At 41.7% G+C, this 27237-nt stretch overlaps 1 protein-coding gene across 10 annotated transcripts in view; it reads right to left on the bottom strand.

Moving 5' to 3' along the window:
- Nucleotides 1-27237, bottom strand: part of LOC111259178 (uncharacterized) — a 132506-nt gene that overhangs the window by 44558 nt on the left and 60711 nt on the right. For 6 of the 10 annotated variants that reach the window (XR_002679457.2, XM_022830957.2, XM_022830951.2 and 3 more), the window contains exons 5-10: nucleotides 16721-16966; nucleotides 15938-16048; nucleotides 9657-9898; nucleotides 8242-8342; nucleotides 7113-7154; nucleotides 5977-6042 (exon numbers count right to left, since the gene is read on the bottom strand). Coding sequence is in view for 9 of the 10 variants with exons in the window: in XM_022830957.2 (XP_022686692.1) it covers nucleotides 5977-6042; nucleotides 7113-7154; nucleotides 8242-8342; nucleotides 9657-9898; nucleotides 15938-16048; nucleotides 16721-16966 (808 nt within the window). In the remaining variant the exon portion in view is untranslated. The remainder of the gene's footprint in view (nucleotides 1-5976; nucleotides 6043-7112; nucleotides 7155-8241; nucleotides 8343-9656; nucleotides 9899-15937; nucleotides 16049-16720; nucleotides 16967-27237) is intronic. The other 4 variants (XM_022830953.2, XM_022830955.2, XM_022830958.2 and 1 more) reach the window with 4 other exon arrangements.

Genomic DNA, 27237 nt, shown 5'->3' with positions numbered 1-27237 from the left:
ATGCCGACCCACGCTGCATTTTGAGTGGTTTCGTGCTGCTGTTGCTGATGGTGTAGGGACATGACCATACCAAAACTTTCGAGCTAAAAGGCGGGCCGAGATGAAGCAGAAGCGAAAACCTAAATCAACCACACCTCGCTAGCAAGTCGCGCCAGCACCTTGCTGCCGTGTCGAATTCATAGTGCAATTCTCACACGCCCGCACAAACGTATCTGAACAATAACTGCACAACCGGGGGTGGCAGGGGCGCGGGGTTGTGGCGGATAAATAGGTCTTACAAAGAACGATCGCGATATATCGCTATTGCTGTTGCTGGTGCTAGCGATGCCGGCCGACACGGACGTGACGATAACGACAATGGCTACGCAAAACCGGTACCGTACAAAAAAGCAAATAGACCGCGCTAACGCGCTCACACGGGTAGGTAGGCGCGGGCAGTTTTCATCTTGAGAGTCTGCGAATCGACCGGCAGGCAGCAGCACCAGTAGCATGAAGATGATGCCTGACCATGACAGGGTACAAGTGGCATCGCCACCTTTCCTTCCTTCTAGATCGAAATAGAGAAGCGCTACCCACCCTATATAACGGGTCTATTTCCTTTAAAGTAACGATTGCTGCTGGCTGGCTGACTATTTCCTTCCCAAAATTGTTACGTTTAAATTAAACGACATAAGGCAATAAGGAAATTTCGTAGCAAATCTGATGCGATATAGTCACAAGCTAACAGGCGGATCGCAGACAATTACGGGACTATTCAACAAGAACACTGTCACACGCTAGCCATTTACCACTTTCGCGTTTCTGCTTTTCCCGAGGTAGAACGCTGTGCTATATATGTTTACAGAAGCTTATTGGCAAGCGGAAATACACCACAAATACAGATGCGAAAACCATTCACACAAGTCGCCTTCAGGTTCCTGATCCTGATCAAGCCTCATCAAATGAGTGTGAACGATTTTCGCAACGGTACTTAATAGTATTAAATAAGCAAGCGGTTGCCAATAAGCTTGGCAAATATTTGACAAGAACGCGTCGACAAATGCAACGTTACAGTACAGTACAGCTACTCTTGGTAGATACTGGGTGCCTACTATTAGACAGACCTTTTTTCCCACATCAGGCTTATTGTCTTTTTCTTTACCTGGGTAATCTGTATAAAAATGACAACCGAACAGTAGACGGGTGCCGGTAATTTTTGAACACTTATGCTCAAAAAACCTTTGACAGTTATTATTATTACCGGAGCTGTTCGGGGAAGATCCTGTTTAGCTTTGACAGATGACCTATACCGAGCTTCGGTATATTGGCCATATTGGCGAACAGCAGGCATCCCATGACGGAGGGGCACAGAAGCGGCTAAAACAATTCATAGTCACGGAAAAGTAAACAATAGCCATATCAGGGGTTCGAGCCACGTGTGCAGTGGCTACATATTTTTTTGTAACTTGCACAAGTATCTGATAACTTCGCTGCTGTTGATTTTAGAAGAAAACAGTTAATAACCGCACTGCACAGACTATAAGAGACCCAATACTAAGAGAAGTTAGACGTATGAAACGGTGGTCTATCATAGAATATCAAGCCAAATGATCGGTCAAATTGATCGCAGGTATACTTCAATATGATGGAAGTACGTAATTTACCAATAACAGAGACTTTTGAACATTAAATCTGTTTCAACTGAAAAATGTGCAGCAGCAGGTACATCTGAGAATATTTTTTTGAACGTGTACAACTCCAGGGATGTCTAGCATAACGTCTCATATTCACCTTTGTTCTTTTGGAGGATGTTTTCATCGAACGTTGCCTGTTTGGCGCTGCGCGAAAGCGACACCAGTGCACCAGTACACTAGCGCCATGCATATCGCGCCAAAAACAAAAAATCCAAACTAGAACGTACGGAAAAACAGTTTAGTTACTTGGGCTTCAGCAATTAAGACACGACCACAAATAACCTGCTGCCTTTTCATCCCTGCGGCCCTTTTTTCGAAAAAAAAAAACAAGGATAATAGCAGCACAGGCCTCCTAAAAAGAAGCTTGGATAATGTATAAACAATTACACTGTTCCATTTCCTTGCAAACGCAAAGTTCTCAAGGCTCGCATCGAGCTAACAAAAAGTGCGTGTTATTCAGGTCGTGTGGGCGCCTTTTACGAGCGAACATACTCGTATTTGCTAATCCTCATACTTAATGCAGACCATGTATATTTTATTTAGTACTTAATTTTCCAATATGACACGTATGAGGCACCCGTCTAAAAATGACAAAGGGCGGGCCGAAATAAGCACGTACGTTGCCTCTTCGAAATATCGATAACGGCGCCTAGAAATTATTATTTTTAAATGTACGGCATTGAGCACCTTAATATCTATATTTCTATTCCGGTAGCATGCCAACTCGGCCGTTGATACACAATTACCGTAGCACGCGGTCACGTTGTAGCTAGGTCATCTTTTAACTATTGAGGTGTTATGAGTATCCAATAGAAACAAAAAAATTGCCGACTCATTTATCGATTTGGTTGACGTTTGCGGCCAGGTGTCCTGAGTTAGGGTAACGAAAAAATACATCTAAGAGGAACTACTCGTTAAGTTCTGATAATGATCTCAGTTTTCTACATAGATATGTAAGCTTTGTATTACCAAAGAATAAATTGGAATTCGCTAATTTCAAAGTTGCCTGATACACTACGATCACGTAAATCAAATACCCATCGATAGATAAACCGCCCGATCGAGACGTGAGACCTTAGGTAACCACGATTAGCGAAAAAAAAAAACTTGTACAGTGGCCTTATCCAATAGCATGTCATCATTTCAGTTCAGAGTCATATTATAGAGACTGTGCATAATGGAACATTTTAATTGAGGTTTGTAAAACTATCTACACAATATATCTTTTTTTTTTAAGTCAGAAGCCTCGTTTTCAAGCCAGCGTATCGACAAATAAAATAACATAAGCTTACAATTTTTTAATGGGCTTCAATATTATCAATTTGATCCACTGTGGTCTACCATCCGACCCTGGTTTTTTTAGCTGTGATGCCAGTCACTTTATGTAGTAAGGTCAACAACTAAGTTGCTTTATTTCCTAATTTGGGACCTCATATCCATTACGCCGTTGCTGGCTCTGATTTCAACCTTAGCATGAAAAAATCATGACATCTTAGCATGGCGATGAAAAATTTTTGCTACCTGTCGATCGGATGTCCGTCCCTTGTCCTACTGAGGTGTGCTGATTTGCTTACGGTCTTTTGCTCACAATGACCTTAACGAAGTGATTGCCCAATCATGCGCGCACCTATTCCGTTTTATGCCTACAAAGACCTGTCCGATCGGAACTTTACGCACTCCAGAAGCATCCAAGTACAAATCTATTATCGTCATCGTCCATCCATAGATTCCGTTTCATCAGGACCCGCCACAGCAAAATCGGCTATTTCGGCGTCAACTCGACACGTTTTTCAAAATAACTTTGTCACTACTATTTCTCCTATGACAATAGCGTCATCATTCATTCTTCATAATCGGCCTTGGACGAACGACAAACAATAGTTCCTCGAACACAAATTGTCTAGTTTGACTTAGTTAACAACGGAGCGCTCTATAACCATGTCTGTTCCGCTGGTGATTTTTTAGTCTGAATGAGGATCATTTTTTGATGCAGTATCTAGTCTAGTGCCAGTAGTACCCCATGTTTGGGGGCAAGCTGTTAACAAGCAGGTAATCATATAATGTAATTAATAATGCTCGTAACAACGCCAGGCGTTTTCTTTGAACTGACTTTTTAGCATCATTTTGTACTGAGAACGAGCTCTATGGTGATAAAGTGATAAGTCAGCATTTGATTTTTCGCGGTTTCGTTTATTACTCAGTATTAACACCGATGTGGATTGTATGACAAATAATAAGGCTGATATTGCAGTGGTCACATTCTGCTTCTTAGATTATCGATGACTGCTAGTATCTGCTCTACATGCAAACGTAAAAGATAGAAAAATAGAAAACCGAAACACCCAGTTGATTCTCGAGTTTAGCTTTTTAACCGTAATCCAAAATAGGCACTCCACAAGGAAGCACATGATCAAATACAAAAAACACCTACGGCTAACTGTTCGCGTCCTTTGGAATCACACTTCATGCTCAGGCCCGACACGTCATGATAATTCAGACGACGCCGAACAGATCTTGATTTGCGTATTAGACAAAAAAAAAACCGTGATAGAAAACAGAGCTCATCTACTTCTCTTTGACAAAGAGCCTGTATTGATAGTACTTAAAGGAGTAAAATCGTTCGTCTACGAAACTTCTTAGTTCTTTAGACAAAATTAAGCCTATTCTCATAATGGAGCATCTTTTTTTTGCTTTTTTGTTTTTTATAATTACTGTAACTCTTTGTCTTCATGGATGAAAGCTGAATCATGTAATTCCAACTATGGAATCTACTAGACGTTACACATAGACTCAGATGATGAACGGTCGCGCGTGTCAGTCTGGAACGGAACCCCGAATATTTTCGACATTTTTTTCATACATATAAGGGGTTTAGTTGAGAATGGTTATAGCATTTTTAATGCTAATCCATTTGAACGTTATCTGGGTCCCTTCAGCAGCCAGTTAAGCCGCATCTCTCGTCGTTGACTCACACAGTACGTGTAAGGTGAGCAACCCCACAGTTGTCTTGCAGAACGACATAGAATTATATGAAAAACAATGAACAATTATTAAAAAGGCCCAATCCACCCCGATCACCGCACCTTATCGTATAAGGCTACGTACTGTACCGTATGCGAACTCACAATAATACCGGTTCAGGAATTGGCAGAAGTTTGTGCAATCGGTAGGCCGATGCCGTGCCTGCTAACGGCCTGATACGGTCAGACCTTCACCGGGACTGACCAGCTTCGCGTAATGGCATTTCGTGTGCGGTGATTTATGGATGATCATAAATCAGGATGTGGGGAAAACGACTACACATGTAAAATCTGGCTAATCTTTGGCTGAAGATACGGTGGCTGAAGAGAGACATCCCTTAAATCCATAACAGTACCTCATCATTCACTGTTGCTACAAAGTAATGAAATCCTTAGATTATGTTTTTTAGGCTAAAACTTTCATTTCACTGTAAATGCACGCGAATTCTGCATGAATGTACGGACGCTTATTTGGTTAAGTGGTTCTCACGAGCATTTATATTAGCTAGAGTAAACACTAGAGTTTGATGTAATTTTCGCAGACTCAGTGTGGCTACACGGGACAGAGTCAAGAACAGCTATTTACGGGTGCTTCCGGTATGCAACATGCTCAACGCTGTGCATATATTAAATTGATAATAAATTTAGAATTTGACATAAGACTAGCGGCACTCGCCGCTAGTGCTTTTGTAGCACGATTATAGTTCAGAAGCAGCTCTGGGGGGCTAATGCTCGAAGCATTAGCCCCCCAAGAGCTGCTTCTCTTCGTCCTTACGTCATAATACGTAATGTTTCATTGACCCTTTTTCTTGTTGGAAATAATTTAACGGTGGCAATTTTTGGGGTGCGTGTGCTTCATTCCGATTGTGCTGAAACTCGCGACCAATCTGGGATCTTTGCTTCTCAATTACAGTAACAGCATTCATAGAGTTATATCGGCAGATATCTTGTAACCCTTTTTGCCCCTCGTTCTTTTGATACAGAACATTCTCTACAGTAGTAAATTTCCGAGAATCATGTTATCTATGTTAATTCCGTCTTTTCTTTAAGGTACCGTTGTATGTACCGTGATGTTTATATGCTCCTTCTCGGAACCTTGTATTCATCTGTTTTTACCTTTGCTGACCCTAACGTGATAAATCGATGCCTCATTAAAGAAATAAGGTTGGACACCGATCCAGCCCATGGCTGATGGCTCCGTCAAGACTGTTCATCCGAGATTAATACCCAAGATCGCCTGAAATCGGCGTTCCCTTGCTGAAAGAAAGCATTGAAGTACTCACATCTTACAACATCTGGGGGAAGCTGCGCAGGTTCGTTTTCGCGGATAATCGGCTCTCGTTGTTTCCCTGAAACAATCAAAACACAGTAACATTATCGGCCATGCCAAATTACGTAGTATAATACGAAATATGTATTAAGTACAACAACGCCGTAGAGACGCTTTGGCAGTGATAATTAGCGAGCAGCATGGACGGCCGTCTGCTGATAATCAGTAATATGCAAGTGTCTATAGAAGCTTGAGTTAGGTCAACATCTGCCGTTAACGTGTATTCTTTTTCTAGAATAAAAGTAATACAATAGGCAACTGCTGTTCGACCGATCATTTCGACTAGTCTCATGTAGCCAGCACTAGAGAAGTGCCAGTTTTTACACAACGGGTATCATTTAGCTCAACACTATATATAATGTTCAAAGCATCAGCAGGGTGCTCCCAACACTGCTGACGTTGTCCTCGGCCACTGCGCTCCTGTGCTTTACTGCACTTATAAAGAATAGGCCCAGGACCAGGTTCCGCCCATCTGCATACGCACAATTCCAAGGATAGGCGCAAGACTCCAATTTTCTTCGAGAACGAACTGATTGTTACTTCCATCCCTTACGTTAGACTGTACATAGCTTAGATTCGTGCAGCGCGACTATCATTTTCGGCCTTTCTATTTCGGCATTTATGTCGACACAGAATCATTTGTACATTTGGACACTTGTAAAAGGTCAAACGGCACCTAAGAAAGGTTCCAAAGGAAAACGGAAAAGTTAAGTGGGAGGTGCCACATGGCAGCAACCAGAAAATGCCGTGCTTAGTGACGAGCCATGCCACCATAGGAAACGATGTGTCCTGTTAGGCAGTCACCCAAAAATATTCCATGCTAACAATGATTGCGGTGGCATATTCTGACAACGTTTTGGGAATCCGCTCCGCGAATGCTGAATAGGCAGATACGTAATGACTTATACCCTAGTTAAATTTCAGTGAAAAACACACTTAATAATTATTTTCAGCACAGAAGCATTATCATCAAAACGGATATTTACTATCTACTTAAATACTTACTAGAAGTAAGTTCCACGCTACGTTTTGTCCCATAGAATGATATTTTACGAAAAAAATTATTGAACTTATCCAGCTATGACTCACCATCATCAACACTGATACATCCTGACGACATCTCCTGGCCGTCTATGGACCAACGACCGATTCAGGTGGGATATGTGAAAAGAAAGCACATTGTAGCACCGCACACATTACACACATGTTAGTACAACTGAACAACTACTTTTGAGCTTTATAAAAATGTTGTTAAATAAAAACTAATCAGCAGCATGCACAGTATCTAATAACACGTTGCAAAACAAGTTAGTGATGACGTGCTCGCTGATGAAACTTCAGGAAAATTGTTGGATTTCCCAAATTCGCTGTTTCCTAATTGCCCAAGTAGCACCCACCACTACGTTAAACATCTCAAACATTAAGTTCTATATACAAAACTTCTGGTTTGAGACCGTTTCTTTTCGCGTAATTGGTACAGCAATGAAATCCAATGCAGTAAGCCGTCATCCATGTAAACAATCGACGCTTACGCGAAGTATTTTAATGTATTTCTATGTCCCGCAATTTCTAAACAGACGGGGGCCACTTTTCAGAGCATCGAACGTGCACATAGCAAAGATGAACTTGCCTGAGTTTGTCTATTTCAATTCAACGGTTTATCGCTCAGGACTCCATTTCGAATAAAAGGATCTAATCCTGTCGCTACTACAGTGCTACGGGTAAAGTAGCAGCAGCAGTATAGATAATCTTTTTTTTTTTTTTTTTTTTTTTTTATTTTAACAGTTCGTGTAACCTAGGTGGTCGGTCACGTTCGCTTCCAATCGTTCAAGCCCTCAGAGAGATCACGGTTGGTCGAACTGCAACTTTTTGAAGGTCACGCGCTCTGTCTAGCAATGGTCGTAGTCGACGAAAAGCATTGCCCCGAACGGAAGAGTAAGTTTGGACAATTTAAAACTTCAAAATGAATCACTCTATCTTGGAGCTTTATCTAGCTGAGACAAATTATGGTGAAACGAGCTTAGACCTCGCATGAAGTAAGAATAGATGTACGCATATTACAATGTAAACAAGACATTGTCGCTAAATTGTTTCTACTTGTCGATTTGTGTGGTTCGCGGAACACATCTGAGAGATAACAATGTGAATTGTTAAAAACAAAAAAAAAAATCTCTATTACAACTAAGGTGAGGCAAGTAGAATGAATCAATGCACTTACTCGGAGTTACGGTCCGGTCGAAATTAGCCTTCGGTTGAAAGAGCTGCTTGAAATGGTTGGCACAATATAATTCGCTCTCGTGAGAGTGATACGATTCGGCACTGAAATAGCATCCCCAAAGCAGAGGGCATATTTATAAAGGCAAAATGTTAATTTCATTTAATAGGAACGTTTATTAGATACGGAACGCTGTCTACCATTACCGAGAAAAAGAACATTCAGCTTATACAATTCAGCGTAGGGCTAAACGAAAAGGAAACCCTTTCTTGGATATAAAATAGGTTGTTACACACGCACGTTTTTTGAACGGAATCGGCAGAGCCTACGGTTTGCCTAAACATGATGGGTGGCGATATCGAAGGCTTTGCTGCTTTTTTTGCTTATATTAGCATCAACCCACTCGAGCTTTGCCGTTCTGATAGGCAAAATTCGAGTAGTAATGACGATCCCCAAACAGAACCTAAATCGTGGGATCCTTCACAGAGCTAACTGAAATTCGGGCTGAATTCGGGACCACTCAAGGTCCAATCGGCTAAAGTCGTCGCTAGGTGCAAGGTAGTTCCAATTTCTACTGCTCCAACCACCAATGCAGAAAGCAACCCAATTTCAATTCTTTCTATAATAAATGACGATCGGCCGGAATTCGAGTTAGGTTAACGATTAGTCTCAACACTGTCCTCTTACTTAAATTTAAGAAATTAAGTTAAAAAATCCTATTTGCTTTTTTGGTCAACCTCTGCTTGTTTTTTCGGCTTGTGGCATATCACTGTGGAGCTCGATCGAGTCTGGTTTGCCGGCGAAATTAAGATAATTTGCTGTAGTGAACTATCGCTAACTAATAATCAAAACACGTTAAAATACGTAAGATCCGCTACCGGCGATGTACTTACTATAGGCCGGCGGATATTTTGCTCAACTTAAGGGAGATTTCTCTATGCTAGCCGCGTACAGATCAATTCGTCATCACTTACAAGTTAGACGCATGAAAACTACAATGTACAATCTATTTGCTTTAAACTGCACAAAAATTGGCGAACAAAAATGAAGACTAAGCATCCTGTGGATTCAAGTGAGGCCACATATGGCACGCGCAGTCTTCTTGTACAAATAGTACCACCGTAGTGATTTTCCGTTTGTTAAACAAATCTCCTCTCAAACCGACGATGCGCATATTGACTAACACGCAATGCTTCGCAGAAAAGCTTATTAAGGATAAATAATGGACATAACGCCGTTATATCTACTTAAGCGCGAACGTAGATGTCGAAAGGACAAACCGTCGAAGGAACTGGGTTCACTGGAAGAACGCAATGCACAACTACTTGAACTATGACGACGTTCCCAAATCTCAGCTTATAAATGGCGCTACGAAAACGGGGTGCAATTCCCCCGGTGACTCTGACTCAGAGACTTACCTCAGTGACTTCTTACATTCCTTGCAAGTGAAGCACTTCTTGTGGTATTGAGCCTTTTCGGCGCGAACGCATTCAGCGGGGTAGACGGTTCCCTGACACCGCTTACATTTACCATCCACGTCGCCTGATTCCACGCTGAATTGGTTCTGGAGCTTCTTTTTGTCCACACTGAGTTTCACATCCTCGATGGGCGAAGCTTCCCGGGCAGCATGGATGCTCGTCTGCCTGGTCAAGCTTTCGCGCTAGAACACAAGTACAGATGGTAGCATAGACGTTATCAAACCGCCTTCCGTCAATTTTTTCCGTGCAGCTTTAGGCTAATTAATGATAAGCAACACACAACAAGAACAACAAAAGACCACGTACAGCGTTCTCTGCTTAACACTGAACAATCTACTGCACGGTGCATGTCCTCCACCAGTGTGGTCATGATTGCACAAGCAGGCACATAATGTATACGAAAATAGTCCGAGGTGACGAAGTTGATGCAGGCACGTGTCCTTTTGAATTTTGGACTTTCTTCTTTCATTTCTTTTATTCATTGTAGATTGTCGGCCTGCTTGCCTGTCACAAAACCTAATACACTACCTTGGTCAATGAAGCCTAACCGTTAATCACTGTCGAACGTATTGAAGTCGCCTTTTTTGTCTGGTATAAAGGTTCGTCGAACCTAATTGTGTAGTCAATAGTCATGGGGTTATACAAATCGCGTTTCTGAAGTACTACTACTACTCGTTTACCTATCTTTAGCGGGTCGTGTGTTACTCGCATGAATTAAGATGAATGAATTGGACTTGGTTTTTCTTCCATGAAGTATGTAAAAGGTGACTGACGGGCGGGACGTTTTTATTTAAGCTGACATAAATCACAAGCTACTCTTAACCGATACCCAACCATAATTTTCTATGACCTACACAATGTGTCCGTTCCTTTAGTATGACGCGCCCAATTGTTCCTTTTAGATGGGCGTACAACTAACATGGAACCAAAAACAGATAATTCCCTATAGACGCTGCAGAGAAGAACAAAGGACAAATACGGGTATGCACAAATGACCCATTTTTCGAGCCTATGTCTGAGAGGAAGTACTTCTATGAAACGATATTTTACGTTGTAGACCCAGCGCTTCTTTCCCAACAGCATTAAATCAATATATATATATATGTGCGTAATTCTGCTTCGATTCCTTAACAGGCAAAAACAGGCGCATTAGAACAGCAATATAGAGCACGCTACGCTCCAGTTCTATGAAACAGAGGGAGAACCCCATCTGTCATATAATACGAGGAACAACAGTTAACGTGAAGTATGAGCAGGCACAATTTAGTTAGTGATGAAATGGATACATTTTCTGCACGTTGTTCAATAAATGAATTTTCACCCATTCATTGAACAACAGAATATTTCTAGCAGTGCTTGGCGGGAGTATTTATTGCCGTCAGAACGAATTGTTAACTTAATCGTTGTGCCCGATTGCAGCAGTATGCTTTGTATTGTGCGATACGTCACACTTCCATCACCGAAATCATCTTTCACCACAACTTCGAAATTGTCTCATCGCCCTAAACTTCCAGCGGAGCAGGGGCTGCGACAAAAATCCAAAACGCTAAGGACCCAGCGTATGGCTCATTGTATATTCATGATAATTGTTGATATAGGCTAGGGCTCGACACAATCCACAGAAACGCGCAAGTTAGAGCAACATATTCATAGAGATAGAAATGTACCACTCGCTTCCAGAGCTAACATTTGTCATAATACACATCGCATACATTTTCAACATTGGCCCACATGTCGGATTGTTTACTGATCTCCACTTAATTCGTTATTTTCAATCTTTAATGAGTCCGATAAAACTATGACATCTCGCTAACAAGCTCACTGCCCGGCAACATCGAGTCTATCATCTCAAAATGGACCCGTCATTCAAAGAGACACACACAGTTATCTGGGACGATGTTCTGAGATGTGGTATCAAAAAAAAAAAAGTTCTAGCCATCCTTTCAGACCCTAGTGCAATTGGTAATAATTCCGTTAACATAATCCGATATGAGTAACAAGTTGAGTGGTACCTAAGGTTTGATATGATATAGTTACCTAGAACTGATTAATATAGATAGAGTGATTTCGATCCGCCAGCGCTTACTGCCCGTGGGAGACTACGTTTTAATCAGGCACGTTATACTAGCAGGTATGTAGCACGATGATCATTAGTTAGATAGAGAGCACAGTTGAACAACGGATCTGTGTGCCTCCATTGTCCTTTTAAAATTCTATTACTCCAGTACACTGAGTCCTTAGGCATTTGCAAACTTTACCGACGCATGCTTTTACTTCGTGGTACACACAGATCTTCTTTCTCCTTATACACACATAGGCATTGGTTCGAGAAGCGCACAGACTTGTTGGGTTAATTCACGTCGCTTACTTGAATTCAGAGCAAACTGCAGAATAAATACGCTTCCCCTGTGTGCGTTGTTCTTATTATGTTTGTTTGTTTCCAACACCGTGACACGCCACACGCGAGGACACACCACCCCATGAATCTCACGAACTCCCATGAATAGGTTAGACGAACCAGGGTCGGTGGCACGACGACAACTTACAAGGTGACGGATCCTGGAAGGGCCTGATACGGATTTCCTGACGCTCGCTCTGGGAAGATGCGACTCGGCAGGGCTAGTTCGGCCTAACGGACAGTCCCTTCGGACCAGGCTAAGATAGCGGGCCCGCTGATCAGGTAAAATACGGTACGAGAAAAGCGAGGCAGAACAGGATTGCGTCACAGGAGTCACGCGACGGTGATAATATTCATTAAAAAAGTTTCGGTAATGGGCATAGTAAAGGCGAACATATCTCTGAGATGTGAGGGACGATTTTCCTCTGATATAGAAGTGACTGAACATTGTTACAATGGCACGAGGTAGAGCGCCTACCCCAGAAGCTAGCATATGAACCTGGTTGCGTGTTTTTCTTTACGTATTCGAGAGACAACATATAAACGTTTCCAGTTATAAAAGCTTTAAAAATTACCGCGAAAAAAGCGCTCATTAGTTAAGGATGACAAAAATGTTGCTAGTTTGACATGATCGTATTGGGCATGCCTTAGCATAGGAAGAGAGCGAAATAAATCAAAACGAAGAGGCTCCAATTAAAATGTTAGGCAGATTTAAATGTTATATATCTGAGGCCAGTGAGTACAATGAGTAAACCCCATGCCTGAATCGTTTTGTAACTCTTCTGATATATAAACTTCTTTATGAGTTCTGTAATTATATATATATATATATATATATATAGAGGAAGAAAGGACGAAGGAAAGATAGAGAATACGAAAGTAAAGAATAAGAAAAGAGAAAAAGATAAAAAAAGCGCATATATTTTCTTTTATCACTATATACATCAGCTTACGCGCACATACAGGCTTCGAAGCTTAGTAGAGGACGCATTAAGGTTGTACAGCAGATCCAATCTACGTTGCCATATAAATCATAACAAGCGGCAAATGCATGTTTGATTTATACGAAGAACATCGCTTTGTATACACAATGATATTGCATTGTATCTTGACTGATAGAAATCAGGGCTTGATATCTATACTATAACATTAGAGCCTTTCCAAATATAGTATTAGAAACAGTAATTTAAAGTTATTTTAGATATCATAAGTCGTTATCTTCTAAAAACGTTATTAATAAGAACTGAGTTGTTCAGACAGTTAGTCATAGTAAGGGCGTTTATGATGCTGGCTGTGGGTTCAGCGACTTTAATCGACGTCAGTCGCTAACGAGATAAAACACTTAATAACAAGACGAACTCCTACATCTGGATTAGCTAATCTAAAGCGGCATGAAACGCAAGACAAACCGGAAGGAGAAGAGGACGAGAAGGAAAAACGGATCTGCTCGCTTTTCATATCTGAGGTTTCCTCAACGCTTTTGATCGATCGACTCGACTCGACTCAAGACTACTTCATAGACCTGCTCCCGTTGGTTTCTATCGTCAGCATCTTTTGGGCTGAAGCCAACTAAAATTGCCAACGGCAGCGCCTTCAGCAGGAGCGCGCTCACTTCCCACTGGGAGATACATGACAGCAAACATGCTAGCTGACCTAGCTAACCCAAAAGAGCAATGACTGGCCAAACGCTTCTGAGAAAATTAAGTGGCGATATTGTGTCACTCGCCTAACATTAGCGCAGAATTGGTATTTTTCTGGGTTCTGCCTCGAATGCCAACATCGGCGCCACGGCCGCCTTCGCCGATATGGGTACGCTACCCTCTCTGAGCCGCGCCCTCGTATCGTACGCGCGGAACCGAAAGTTCACTTGCGAAACCGAATTGATTCTGAATAGGCCTGCCGCCGCTGTATGCAGGACATATTTACCTGTTCGAAGTTCGCTCGAAAAGTGCTCACAAAGCGGATGAGAAAAACATAAGCGCACTTATTTGAGATAGCAAATTTGCCTGATCAGCTACGCGAACAAAGAGGAAAGAGTGTCACTTTGATGCTGTTGCCTGACAAGAACCAGCTAAGAGAAACCCAGAAAGCGCAAGAAGCAATTTTTTTTATATCCATTTATAATGGAAAGGCCTATTCTATTCTTCGATGGTATCCTACAGTGTAAAGTAAATGCCGACAAGAAGGGCGGATCAGCGTTGAAAGGAGTCGAGTTTCTTTCAGCTCTTTGAAGGCAAATGAATTGAAGTCTTTTCACGCTGAAAAAGATTATTTGCAATATAGGGCGTTTGATATATAGGGAGAAATAAATTCTAGCATTCAGCGTACATCGATACTATATTGATCGTGAGTTGAGTTTATGCTTAGATAATACTAGTGACAGATAAATTTTCTGTCTAGCATAGCTGTACAAATCAGGTCAAGGTCAATGGCCAAGCAAAAGCAAAACGGCACTCCCCTAACCGTCTAGCATTTGTTACAGCCCGTGGATTTTATTGTTGTGCCACTAGATGCATAGTAGTTGACGTGGGCTGCATAAATTCGTTTATTACCTGGTCGTCAAAGGCCTGTCGAGGACCACTGGCTAACTCGAACAGCTTGCGAAATTTACCGTAACGGGGTTCCAATATTTAATAGAGTATAAGATATAATTGAAATATACCACTGATTACTATTCTGAACTTTATGATCCAGCAATTACTAGATAGAATTGATAGTAAAAGTTTGTTCTATTGCTTGAAATGCTCCACAGATTGAACAACTATATTAAATATAGACCTAATGCTTGCACCTATTAATTGTAAGAAGATGCCATTGAAGCGGTGTCGGAAAATCTTCATTACGAAACTACGACCGCTCGGGGCGATCACAGTTGTTGTCACGTATTTGCGCTTAGCTTGTTATCCACGTACGCAATTACGAGACGTGTAGTTGCTTGGAGAAGACAGTGCGGTCAGTTTTCTATTGATTGACGCACGGGTCATTAGAAATAAACGAAGACCCTGGTACTATAAGCTCTGGCCTGGGTTACATATCGTTGATGTGCACACTAAATTAGCCCAAGACCCCAAATACGTTTGCTAATTAATTCAATTGTTACCAATAAAAATGCTACACAAATGAGCTATACGTATGTGCGTGTGCGTAGCGACACATCAAAGCCCCTCAAAAGGCTGCTCTATCTGCATCCGTGCATGAACACGCAGTAATTTCATTAAATATATTTTCTTACTTAGCGCAAGATTCTATTATACGGCCGTAGATAGTTCTCCGTAGTTAAAAAAAAATGCTAGTTGTTTCAAGTTCGACGTCCTGTATTCTTAGTTAGAACTTGTTCAAGTTCGCCTGTTAGCTAAGTGATAGAGTCCCTTGCTGCTAATCAAATAAAATGAAAAATGCCTAATGCCTTTACTCGGTAAAATGTCCGTATCTGCAGAATCCGAATTCGTGACGTTAGCATGGAAAAACTGGTATCGGACGCGCGAGCAAAAAACTTGGAGAAACTTGGAAAACAGCAACTGTTATATTTCCCGCAAAGGGAATATCTATTTCGAAATTCACGCCTATTTTCTATGAGTTTTATCTCGGATAATGTACTGATACTCCGTTCATATCTACAATGATAGAATAGTTCCCTAAAAGCAGGTGAGACGTGCTTAAGCAGCTCCGTTCTATTCAGAACTGCTAGTCGACATTGTACATACTGAATTAATCTATATCCCTATATACAAGTTCGTATAACTTTATTATGTTATTATACTTACTGCAACGAAAAACCAGGGCGGAATTACGATCTAGCGAACTGCATGCGTAACAAACTTACCAATGCATTAATGTTGACTGGGACAAGATCATCAGGACACGAGGTAGGTTTGCTCAAGGTGGCAGAATCGCCACCTTGCTTCGCCTGGGCCAGGCTGTCATAGGCATTTTTCTGCAGGCGTTTAGTTGCCGGTAGGCAAACAATGCAGGGCAGGAATCGAGCGAGATGTACGCACATGTAATGTTTATAGCCACACCAGAGATAATCGTAGCGATCGCGGACCGATCGTGCGGTCAGCAGTAATACAGAGCCGAATCCAGCGGGACGATCATCGGCGTAGTGATAACGTCAGCACATCAGGGTAAACACATTCACCAATCAAATAATCCGTTATTGCGCCATAACGGCACATACCGAGCACATGCATCAAACCGCACACAACATACAAAGTAAACGATGTTAGGAAAAAGTGCTAAAATTCGGAGGCAAAAAAAAGTTCAGTTATATCGATTGGGTGTTCGGGTGGAAGACGCAATGCAGAACTTGCGGGTGCCGAGAATAGCTAACTGTACTACATAATTTTGAAAGGCTACGTTGAGCGTTATTGTCGAACCGTTATTTAAGCACGCTAGAATTTATTCATAGCATACCCAAACTGAACACAACGAACTATCAATTGATGGATCGTCATACTATCCAGATACTTCCACAACTAACTATTTACTGCTGTATAGTAGTTACTGCATAGTTAACTTGACTTTTAAACGTACTATATACCGACACACATAAACAACACAACGACAAAGTACACCTAAAAAAAAAGAAAATTTGACAGGCACTCACAAGGCATTCAATACTGATCGATGGTATATTTTCGCGCGAGCGAAGCGCCCTTTCAGGCGAAAGCGGCATAGATCCATGCCCGTTACAGATCCTATTTTCGACTGCATTCTGGACGTAGCTTTGCTTCTGTGGCAGTGACAATCTCGGTATTGGTTTTACAAACGATGGCAAAAGTTGTTGGCTTCGACATGTGGTGTTAACAATTTTGTTTGGATTTTCGTTGCGACGGATTATACGCGTTGTCTGCTGGAAGTTAGGTGACACTGAACTAATCATAAGGTTTGTATCATTTGTATTGCTAGCCTCCGTGGTGGTGGAAGTGAATTCATTAGAGGAATCGGCAATTTTCATGCAAAACGAACCCACACTGCTGCTTGCTACCGTCACCCCATTGGCCTGACTGTTCGGTGACGTTTGTGCCTCTGTTGTTATCGTTATTGTCGTATTTGTCGTGTGTGTCGCTGCTTGCGCCTCAAGTGGAGCCAACAGAGTCCCTTCAGTTGCCTTCCTCTTCCTAGTTGACGAAAGGGATCGTAATATCCACTCGACAATATGGAGCAGGGTAAGCAGCATGGTCAGGTTTTTTGCGCGGATTTTTTTACAAGACAATTAGTTGTTACTCGTATCTCGGAAACATTGTATACAGGATACCACCTTCGGCTATGACTTCAGAGCGTAGTCTATGATATAGCATGATATTGGTTATGCCATATAGCGGGTATGTTACTCGGGCGTCGCGGGGCAGACATATACTCGTTGTCGTCACACTTTCCTTTCTATAAAGTGAACGAAACACGATACTAAATCGGGAGACTAGGTCGGTTGATCCAGGACCCACCAACAAAGCTCTAATTGGTCAAATCTTTTCCGCATACCCACACGCAATACGACTGCTCAGGCTGTTGCTACATATCTTTGGGCTGCGATTAAACGACCTTTTGGTCGAACACCGGCGTCCCGGACTAACGGTACGGTTGATATCAGCTGATAGGAGCTTTCATGATGCACTGCATAGAGATAGCCAGTGAGAGCACCACTGGGGCATAGTTGGAACTAATAGCAACGAGACCACAGAATTATATCCTCGCTATTGTTAGTGCTTCCTCCGAGCTCAAAAATCCGTAATGATGCAACAGTCACAAGGCTGAATGTGACCTTAACATGACTGAACTCTAGTAAGTGTTCACCGCCTACAATTGCTACTGTGCTATGATGAGTTACGTTTTAAACGGGATAATGGGTCTGAATGATGGGAATAATGGCTGATAATGGGTCGCGAATGAGACATGCAACTTCTAGCTAAGCTCGTTGATTTCGTCGGGGTTTCCGCTGGCGTGGACGTCATAACCTCAGAGGCTTTATAAAACCTGCTTTGCTAGCTCGAATTAAGCGCAGCCGTCTCATTAGTAACTATAGAAATTACTCTGTGTCAACTATCAGACCATTAGCGTCCAGCTGGCTTGCTGTTAAAGGCACAATTGGATCTATGGTATATACAAGCACACAGACACATACACGTGCCTACAGCTGCACCTACGTGTCGAAATAAGAGTCGCTTGATCGCAAAACAGAGACACTACGCCTTCGCGGCAGATTGCCACTACAAGGAGACGCAAGGCGATTTCGAGCCGCCGGGAGGCCAAGCGACTGTTGCCGGAGCGGATCTTTTGAGTGACGCTACGCATTATAGCGGGCGTGCGTTTTACGTTAGCGACTGTGGAGTGTCAACGCACAGTCTAAGCTAATACCGGCTGACGACCGCCATAACAACTGAACTAGCTGGACAAGGGTCAGTTGGTCATAGAAAGTGAAGCCTATGGAAGCACGTGGCGCGTTTGCAACAAAGCAGCGCCACGGCCATCCCCTTCCTGGCAATTCCGCTTCGTGGAATCTACAACGGTAGCTACGGTTTCGTCGGTGGTTGAGGAATTGCTAAAGGACACCGATACGAGTTTGTAAATAGGGCACTCTTTCGAGACGGAGACGAAAAGAAAAACAAATGCTGAGCGGCCGAAGGGGTTTGATGCGCCAGCGTTGCTCTACAGATGTGACAGCGATATTATCGTTAGGAAATAACATGCGATGACAGAGTACCACGGCCTAACTAGACTGAAAATGTTTGGTGTGGGTTTATTGCATAGATAGCAGTTCCCATTCGGACTAGCAAAAATGGGCGAGATAGCGAAAACTGCTGGGCCAAATGAATAGTAGTATTCGCCCACACTAAGATTCCATACAAAGAGCGAAAGTAAGCATGTGACTACTGTAAAATGACTGAATTGGTGTGTACTCTCCGCCTTATAGACAGAATACACGTATGATCTTGATAAAAAGCAATTTGAAAGGTTATCAGCAGATAATAAAATGTTTACATTATCTAATTATCGAGTGAATCAGTGACGTATGTTCGCAGCAGTTGAGTCCAGATAATTAATGCGACCTGTTCGTGATCTTGCCGCATAGTACAAGACAGTGTGACTAATTGAAATCATTTAGCCACATCTAAAAACATAAATGACGTCCTTATAAACTTAGCGACATCAAAATAGTTTTCGATAGACTTCATCTAATATCGGATGCCTCCGCCAATCTGATAATGGAAACGGTGTCCAATTCGTTGCTTTGAAGCTGTATCATTCACGCGTACCTCATCGTGTAATCCACTCCATCGTACTCATACGTGCTTGTTGTTCTTATGAATCTATGCAATAATGTTGCGTAAGGGGCACGTTTTTCTGCTGTTCGTACCAGTGTGGAGAGTGACAGCCCAGTTATCGTCGGGGCATAGGGTGCCCCATTGCGACTAAATCCCTTTTCCGTAATTGTAATATAACTGTCTTTCTGCAAAGGACAAATGACAAGTATGACGAGGTAAGTGGGTAAAAGCATTTGAGGAGCATGCTGCAATAGCCGGATGCAACAGTCAGGCCCTGGAAGTTAGAAAATATTGAGCACTGATAGGGTCACGGGCCCATAAAGCAAACAACACAGAAACATGCATTACAATTCGAGAAGCATAAGGACGTTTCGTGTAAGATTCGCTAACACAATCTAGTGCGTGTAGCGCGATTAGAGGTTTACTTTTGATGCCCGGCCTTCGTCGGGCAGTCAAGCATCTACGATGTGGCGCCGTTGTAATATTTTCAACTGATAATACGCGTTGATATCTTTATAGTGTTCCTATTTACACTGTAGGGAACCTTATTAGTGAAGGGCTTGTTATTTAGCTCACCTTAGTTTCGATGAGCCAACGTAATTTGAAAAAGACAATGAGCTAGGAAGTAGTGATTAGGTCATCATTCTTCTTGTCCTTTGAAAGTTCATCTGGAGTAGCTCTGGGTGGAAAAATGAGAAAATGAACAGAAATACGATACAGGAAAGAATAAGCTGCACAAAGATGCAGCAAAAATCGTAAATGCAAAACTAGTATAGATGATAGGTTAACGACAAGCTCAGCGCCATATTTACAACTTATCCCAAAAACAATAATGTCTAAATTTTTGAATTTGGAACACGAAATAGAATTCTGCATGACATAGCCAACATGAGAAAAGACATCGCTTCGTTTCTTATGAGGAGATCGATAGACGGGATAAAATGCTTGTTCGAACACTGAATCATACGCCTTTTGGTGGGCTAGAACATTTTGAATTACAGCAGCAGTACCGTGCAGAATAGTGAAATGGGGTATAATGAAAAGCCCCAGAGAGAAAATCCAGACCAGGGCTGAAACGCCTCCATTTCATGGGCAGACGATTCCACCAGCAAAACCGCCGGTGCAAATCCTGCTTCTGCTGACGCCACTATAAACCCCGAGTTCTAACAGCATTGGTGCCAATGGCACATGGTATTAACAAAGCGAAGGAGAGGTTGGCAGTAAAGAAGAGGTGACTGATCAGGCATCCGACCCTTCCAATCGAACAAACGACAGCTCAATCAGAAGCTGTCAGAGGGCAGAAGCTATATATTTAAGCGATACAGCGGAAAGCCGCCATCATCGCTAGTACAACGGGTCCGGCTATGTTGTCGCTGGAAAAAAATGGACGTGCCGAAAGAGAGGGCCGAGAAAAAAATACGACCCAACCAAATTTTCTACTAGCAGACAGCCAAGGTATACACGAACGAACCGTCGCACGAGATCGGCGTCGGTCATTGATTGAAATCTTGAAAGATTGATCAACAATAATCAATAAGCATAGTAGGATGTAGAACGATAAAATACAGTTAATTTAGACAGGACTCGCGTTTAGAAACGGCCAACACTACCGTCCTCGATTGGATTCAATAGTTGCATGGCGCGATTCGTAGCTGTAGTCTGGTTCCCTTATCAGTGTACCCCGCTGCCCATCCGGGTGCACAGACAAATATACGGAGTACGAGATAGACGTTAACCAACTTTAATGAAGTGGGTAGTACACGTAACAACCTGACAAAACATTAAAAGGCATGAGGAATCGACCTCGTAAACGATTGTCGAAAAGTTTATTATTTCGCTTATTTGGAAAGACATCAAGCAGGCAGCGGAAAGAGTATACGAACGAAAGTATTTAGGGATTGACACAAGCAGGAAGTAATCAAAGGGAGATTCTATACTGATCACAGTATACAAGTAAAGGTAAATCTAAATCTGGCAAGAGACGCGCGAGGAGTGTAAAACCAATATATAAGCGCGCGAATACTCAGTATATATAGGTAACCACTATTGAGGGAAAGCTGCTCGCGTGCTATTATATGGTGCACTATGAATCTAAACGCCTATGAAAAGTCGGCAACTTTTTTGCGTTTTCTTCTTTCTTTTAACTTTCGAGAAAAAAAGTTGGCATGTCACAGAATGAACAGTCGGGTAGAACTTGCGAGCTATAAAATAGCTGTCAAGAATAGCTATAAAATAGTCTCTAGACTTATATATCTCTAAACTTATATATATATATATATAAGCGAATGCAAGATTTAGAACAAAGGTGAATTTTTTTTGTCAAGTTTGAAAAATGAACTTGTCGCGAATCGCCTGTTAATAGCTATAGAGTAATTTTATATGACGTTTTATCACCAATATGGCACATTATTATGGTCGAAATTTAACTAGTGTCACCCTTACTACTAAAGTCAACATTTTTTTTGTAATTATCTAGTTTTTATCGATAGAAATTCGCTACGGTACAGATCGAGCTTGAGGACATTCTCAATACATGTAAACTACGTGGGCAAGCGATGGGCAATATCCGAAACGGGTCGGAAAGCCGAATAGCAAGGTTCAAAGGAAAGCCAGAAAAGCATTACCACAAGAAAGCAATCGCGAAACACGTGGAAACTGCGCCTCTCCCAGAAAATGTAGCGGTAGGTGCCCAGGACACGTGCAAACTGACAGTTGAAGCTATCAAGGAATGAAGCACAGCTCAACTGAAGTGCAGGTGATGATTATTAAAAAAAAAAAAAGGAAAACACAACCGAAAGTAAGACTGAACGACTGAACAAGACAAAGCTTTAGAAAGACTTTGTATAGCCCCTATATGGTCCATGATCACTACACGTGTTACGCTCTATTTTATGTATAATCCGTATAGGAAAATACAGTAAGCCTTGGACAATAATATAATTCAGTTTAATAGTAAAGTATAATTTCACCCGTGAAACCAACTGTTACCATAATACACAGACACAACAAAACAGGCGGGAGAGATGTTACCCTCTCCGTTGGGTTGATCTGTTACGTGCGGATTAGGGCTGCGTTTATTCCTCGTTTCGGGCTCGACATCGTTTTTGAAGAGCAACTCTTTACCCAACCCATTGGGATTTTCATCAGTTGTCAATTTACATGAAGCAAGCAGCAGAAGATGTTGGCAAAAAGCCATGATACGTGATAGGGAAAAATGATGTTTTCTCGTATAAGGAAAAACGTTTCCTAAGTTGGATAGTTAGGTTACCATGCTATATAAAATGACTAAGATTCCGTTTACAGCACGAACTGCAAAGTTTTAATACGAGCTACATATATATATAAAGCAGCTGAAGCACTCTAGGCACTTGATACCTAATAAACTAGTATATTTTTTTTTTTATAAATTCATTTATTTTCAAACGACTGCATACATAATCTATTTTAGAGAAGCAGTTGACAGATTTTGTGTACAATTATTTTTCATGGTGAGTCCCAAGAGCGTAAATGCAAAAATAAGAAGCTATGAACGAATTGTGTTTCTATATATATATATATATATAATTATTATATTATTGTTATTAAAACAAAACAAATTCTATGTATGTAAGGATCAACCAGAATTCTTCAGGTATCTACCCCAATGTACATTATATTACATTACACTGTTGCATTGTAACCCTTAGTCTATAGGCACACAGGGTGATATTTGCATCGGTTTATACACGTGTCATGTATAAGCTCCTTAATATTTACGTAAATCCTGTCACAATCTTTCCTTCATTCATTGTGACGACTCAACAGCCCCTTGGCTGAACCGCGCAGTTTTGATGTTGTTCAGTATTACATGCACATAAAATGAGTAAATTCTCTCTAATTTTTTTGTTTTCTGAAGTTGTTAGGTCGTCATCATTATTTAGGACTGTATGCAGGCCTGAATACTAGAAGAGGCCTGCCGGTCCTTCCAGTAGGTTGAGTAATTCAACAAATGCATGCATTCGTACAGATTCACATACAGATCGTGAATAAGCGCGTTCGTACAAACAGGAATCTAGCTAGCAGGCGAGCTTACCAGAATATATTTGCAAGAAATGGAGGACCCTCAAAGCAACGAATAAGCAGAGAAAAAAGACAAATTGTGCGACGGCAGGTAGTTGACTTGTGCTGACTAGAGGAAAAAAGAGGACGCAAGACAAGTAAATAGGGGGAAATAATCAGCCAAAGTCACAGTATGGCTGGCCTCGCCCCTGAACAGGTTTTAATAAGGCACTACGTTCCGGTTAGCGGAGAACTTCCCTAACAACTTCAGTATCGAGAAATATGAAGAATATATAAGGCCGTTGAAGCACAGGTGCTACAACAGCCACTGTAGTTATTTAGTCGACCATACTGTCAAGAAAATTTTGGTACGGAAAATGCCATATGCATTGACAAGTAAGTCAGGCGATGTGGCCATAGGGGGTCAGCTATGTCACTCGGCCAAACAATCATGATATCAAATGATACATGCTCGGGTCATTATTGGCTTTGTACCCTAAAAAAAAGCACAGGCTTCTTCTGAGTTAGCAAAAAGGTTGGGTAAAAATAAAGGGCAACGTAGTCTAGCAGTAGATGCACCTGTACTATAGCTCGACAACTTGTAACCCTTCGTGCAAGCTTTCGTATAACTAGGATAAATCGATCGATTTTGCCAACACAGTGACACAGTCATTATGACGTAACTGATGGAGATGAACAAGTCTGTCACATTTGAAAGGACGACAGTGAAAGGGAAAACAAAAATTATAGTATGTTTTAGATGAATGACACCATGATAAAGTAACGAAACGGTTTGACAGGTTTGTGGTTCAATGCAAAATTGCTGAAAAGATTGGTTCTACAGTTTTTCTGCGGAAAACGATTATTGAGGACTAGCTATTTTCTGCCTAAGAGGCGATCAATAGGCGATTTTCGCTAGTGACAACATAAGTATATTCATGAAAATTAAAAGCCGATTATCTTCGATAGCCTATTAAAACATTGCGACTTTTTTGGCCTGCTGGCTTTGTCTGTAAGAATTTACATACTGTACTACCTGAATATCATAATTCGTTTAATTTACTGCCCCTGCCTTCAATTACGCAATATGCATCCCTGTGTGATTCAACTTCTCAAGGGGTACTCTGAAATGTACCGATTGCATCCATTAGACATGCAGATCTCCATGGGCATGGGCCATGTTATTCGATGTTGTTTAAGGGCTACGAACAGGCCGGGTGTTCGATAAGCATTTTCTATGCTGAACGCCAGCGGTAAATTGGCGTCCTAAGGTGTGGGATAAGGCGAATCCTCCTTCTGAGCAGGCTGGTGGTAAGGTGGGCATCCTTTGATAACAGCTTAACCCAGCAAGAGGGCTTATTACATCTGCCATTCTCAAACGAGTTGGAAACGACGAGTTGCGGAACTTCGTTACCACTAACAGGTCCTAGTGGCCGTCGCGCAAATCCAAACTTGCAACATTACAGTGCTTCTATGGCCTATTACGCTGAGCAAAAGCTTTAGAAATAATACTACACCTTTGTTTGCAAAAGTGCATAGATTATCGGATGCTTTTGATGTTGAATGGTCTTCTAAAATAATGTCAAATAATTTGATTTGTTCCCGCAATCAGTATCGACTGACAGCATATTGCCCATTTGAAGATCAACCGGTAGACTTATTTACATAACCAGTATTTGTAACCAGCAACAACTAGCGCCTTATCACAATATCTAAATCCTTCGTGAGGAAGCAGTCTTCGCAGGCTGATCGTCGCCTGCTTATCGATACATCTTTATCAGTGGAATCCGGACCGATATTTATTTTAAAACTTTATGAAAAATTATTTTAGAAGAGGAATCCCATAGACAATACGGAGCAAATATTGTTGAAGTAATTGTTTTATGGCTAGTTCCACTGCAGTAACGAGATGTTGTAGTGTCACTGTTGCGTTCTGTCTGCTCCATGATGTCAATAGGCTTTACGCGTCCTTAACGGAACGTTGTTATGTTAAAAGCGGTGTTATGGGTGTTACCGCACTACCTTGTTATACTTGTTATTATTATATCCATATCCATTTGTTTGATACTCTCATTCGAGTACTGCTCATAGCCAATGCAACTAATGTGTATGGAAGCCGGCATAAGATCTTCTCATCGTCACTTTTTATCCTCGAGCCGTGATCGTGTTGCAGCTATTGGAACTTGATTTGTAACTATAAAACTAAAAAGTTACTTCACCGGCAGCCTATTATTTGGCCTTACTTTAACCCACCAACGCTAAGATACAGCTCCATTGTTAATAGCTGTAAAAATTAAATTAAGAATTGGACTAGTGACGAATAATATTTTCTGCTCTGACGGATCTGAACTGGATTCTTATCAGGCCAGTCACTCGAGACGACGTGAGTGAGAATTTAATCTTGCTTCTAGGCGTTCTTTTTTCTGGCTTTAGGTGCCAACAGATCACGCGGATAGCCGGCGATGCTTAATATGTACAGGGTCTCAGAATAGCTCAGGATTTTAGAACAGAATAGAAATATAGCTCAGCTTTGCCACACCTTCTCCAAATTTACAATACGACACAAAAGCCAGCATAAAGACGCGTGGCTGAATGCGTACGTACACATCTGCGTATGGATGTAGAGTTACAAAGACACACCTGAATGAAATTTGTTGGGCACTCAACCGATGGGGGTTCAATATTACAGGTGGTATCTAGGGTCGTTATCTGCGGATATATATAAAACATTGAGCGAATATATCCTTCTATCTTCTTGTCAATCGATTTACCTGTCGATAATGGGCCTTCAATCAAATAGTATGTATATTCTAGCCGCGGTACGTAAAAGTACCGATCAACGCCGAGGCCGGAACGGCCAACATGATGCAATGGGAGATCTATTGACTAGAAGGGCTGGCAGCAGACAGACAGATCCCTTCTTCTAATCGCCAGAAAAAATAGAAACTTTCCTCGTAAATTGCCGCCGCTCAAGTCTGCTGTCGTTGTTTGATGCAGCAAATAGTATAAAGCTCGACGAGATGAAAAACTTCTTGACTTCGCTTTAACTCTACTGGTAGTAGTCGATCAGTCGATGGAGAGACGGCTACGTTCTCCATTGAATCGGACGGAGGTAACCATAAATATCACTTAAACCCGCACCGCTACTCGTGTGTAGCGGGGGCACAGAGGCTCGTGCGACCAAGCACGCAGACGGCTAGTTTGTCGATCGCCTAGATGTTGACAACGGCTAGCAATGGTGACCATTTTTTGTTATTTACGCACACGGCTTCAAAATCCGTTGTTCGGAGTAGTAATTGTTATTAACCATCGGCGGAGTTGACATTGTGCGTTTTCGAAACGTTCCTTGTTTCGCTCAACGATTTACTTCTGACAGGATAAGTAACGACGGCCAGTAAAGAACATGTTTAGTAAACGTTTTACACTTTTATTGTTAACTACCGTACGAGTGAGTGACTATTCCGAGACCGTGTTCCGGCAATCAGCTCGTTTTTTCTCGGCTTTAACAAAAGCTGAGAGCAAAAATCCCTAGAAGAAGTCACAGGGGCACTTAGCCACATCTGCGAGGTACTTGACTTGCCATACAGGAGTTCATATACAGGCTAGGATTCCTATATTTTATTGTTTGTAACAGTACTGTTAGCCGATGGCCCTCCTAGATATTTCAAGAATTTCGTCTGGGAGAAGTAGGCAAGAAAATCTGTTAATTACAAAAAGGCTCTGACGGCAACTGAAGATGCGTGATATTGTTTAACTCCTTACGATTGTCCCGAGTATATGAGCATGGATAATTTGATGCTAATCGTCGAATTCACCCAAAATA

The sequence above is a fragment of the Varroa jacobsoni genome, unplaced genomic scaffold (assembly GCF_002532875.2).
Source record: "Varroa jacobsoni isolate VJ856 unplaced genomic scaffold, vjacob_1.0 scaffold_302, whole genome shotgun sequence".
Taxonomy (NCBI): Eukaryota; Metazoa; Arthropoda; class Arachnida; order Mesostigmata; family Varroidae; genus Varroa; species Varroa jacobsoni.
The sequence above is the reverse complement of the archived record's forward strand: the minus strand, read 5'-3'. Positions and strand labels throughout refer to the sequence as shown.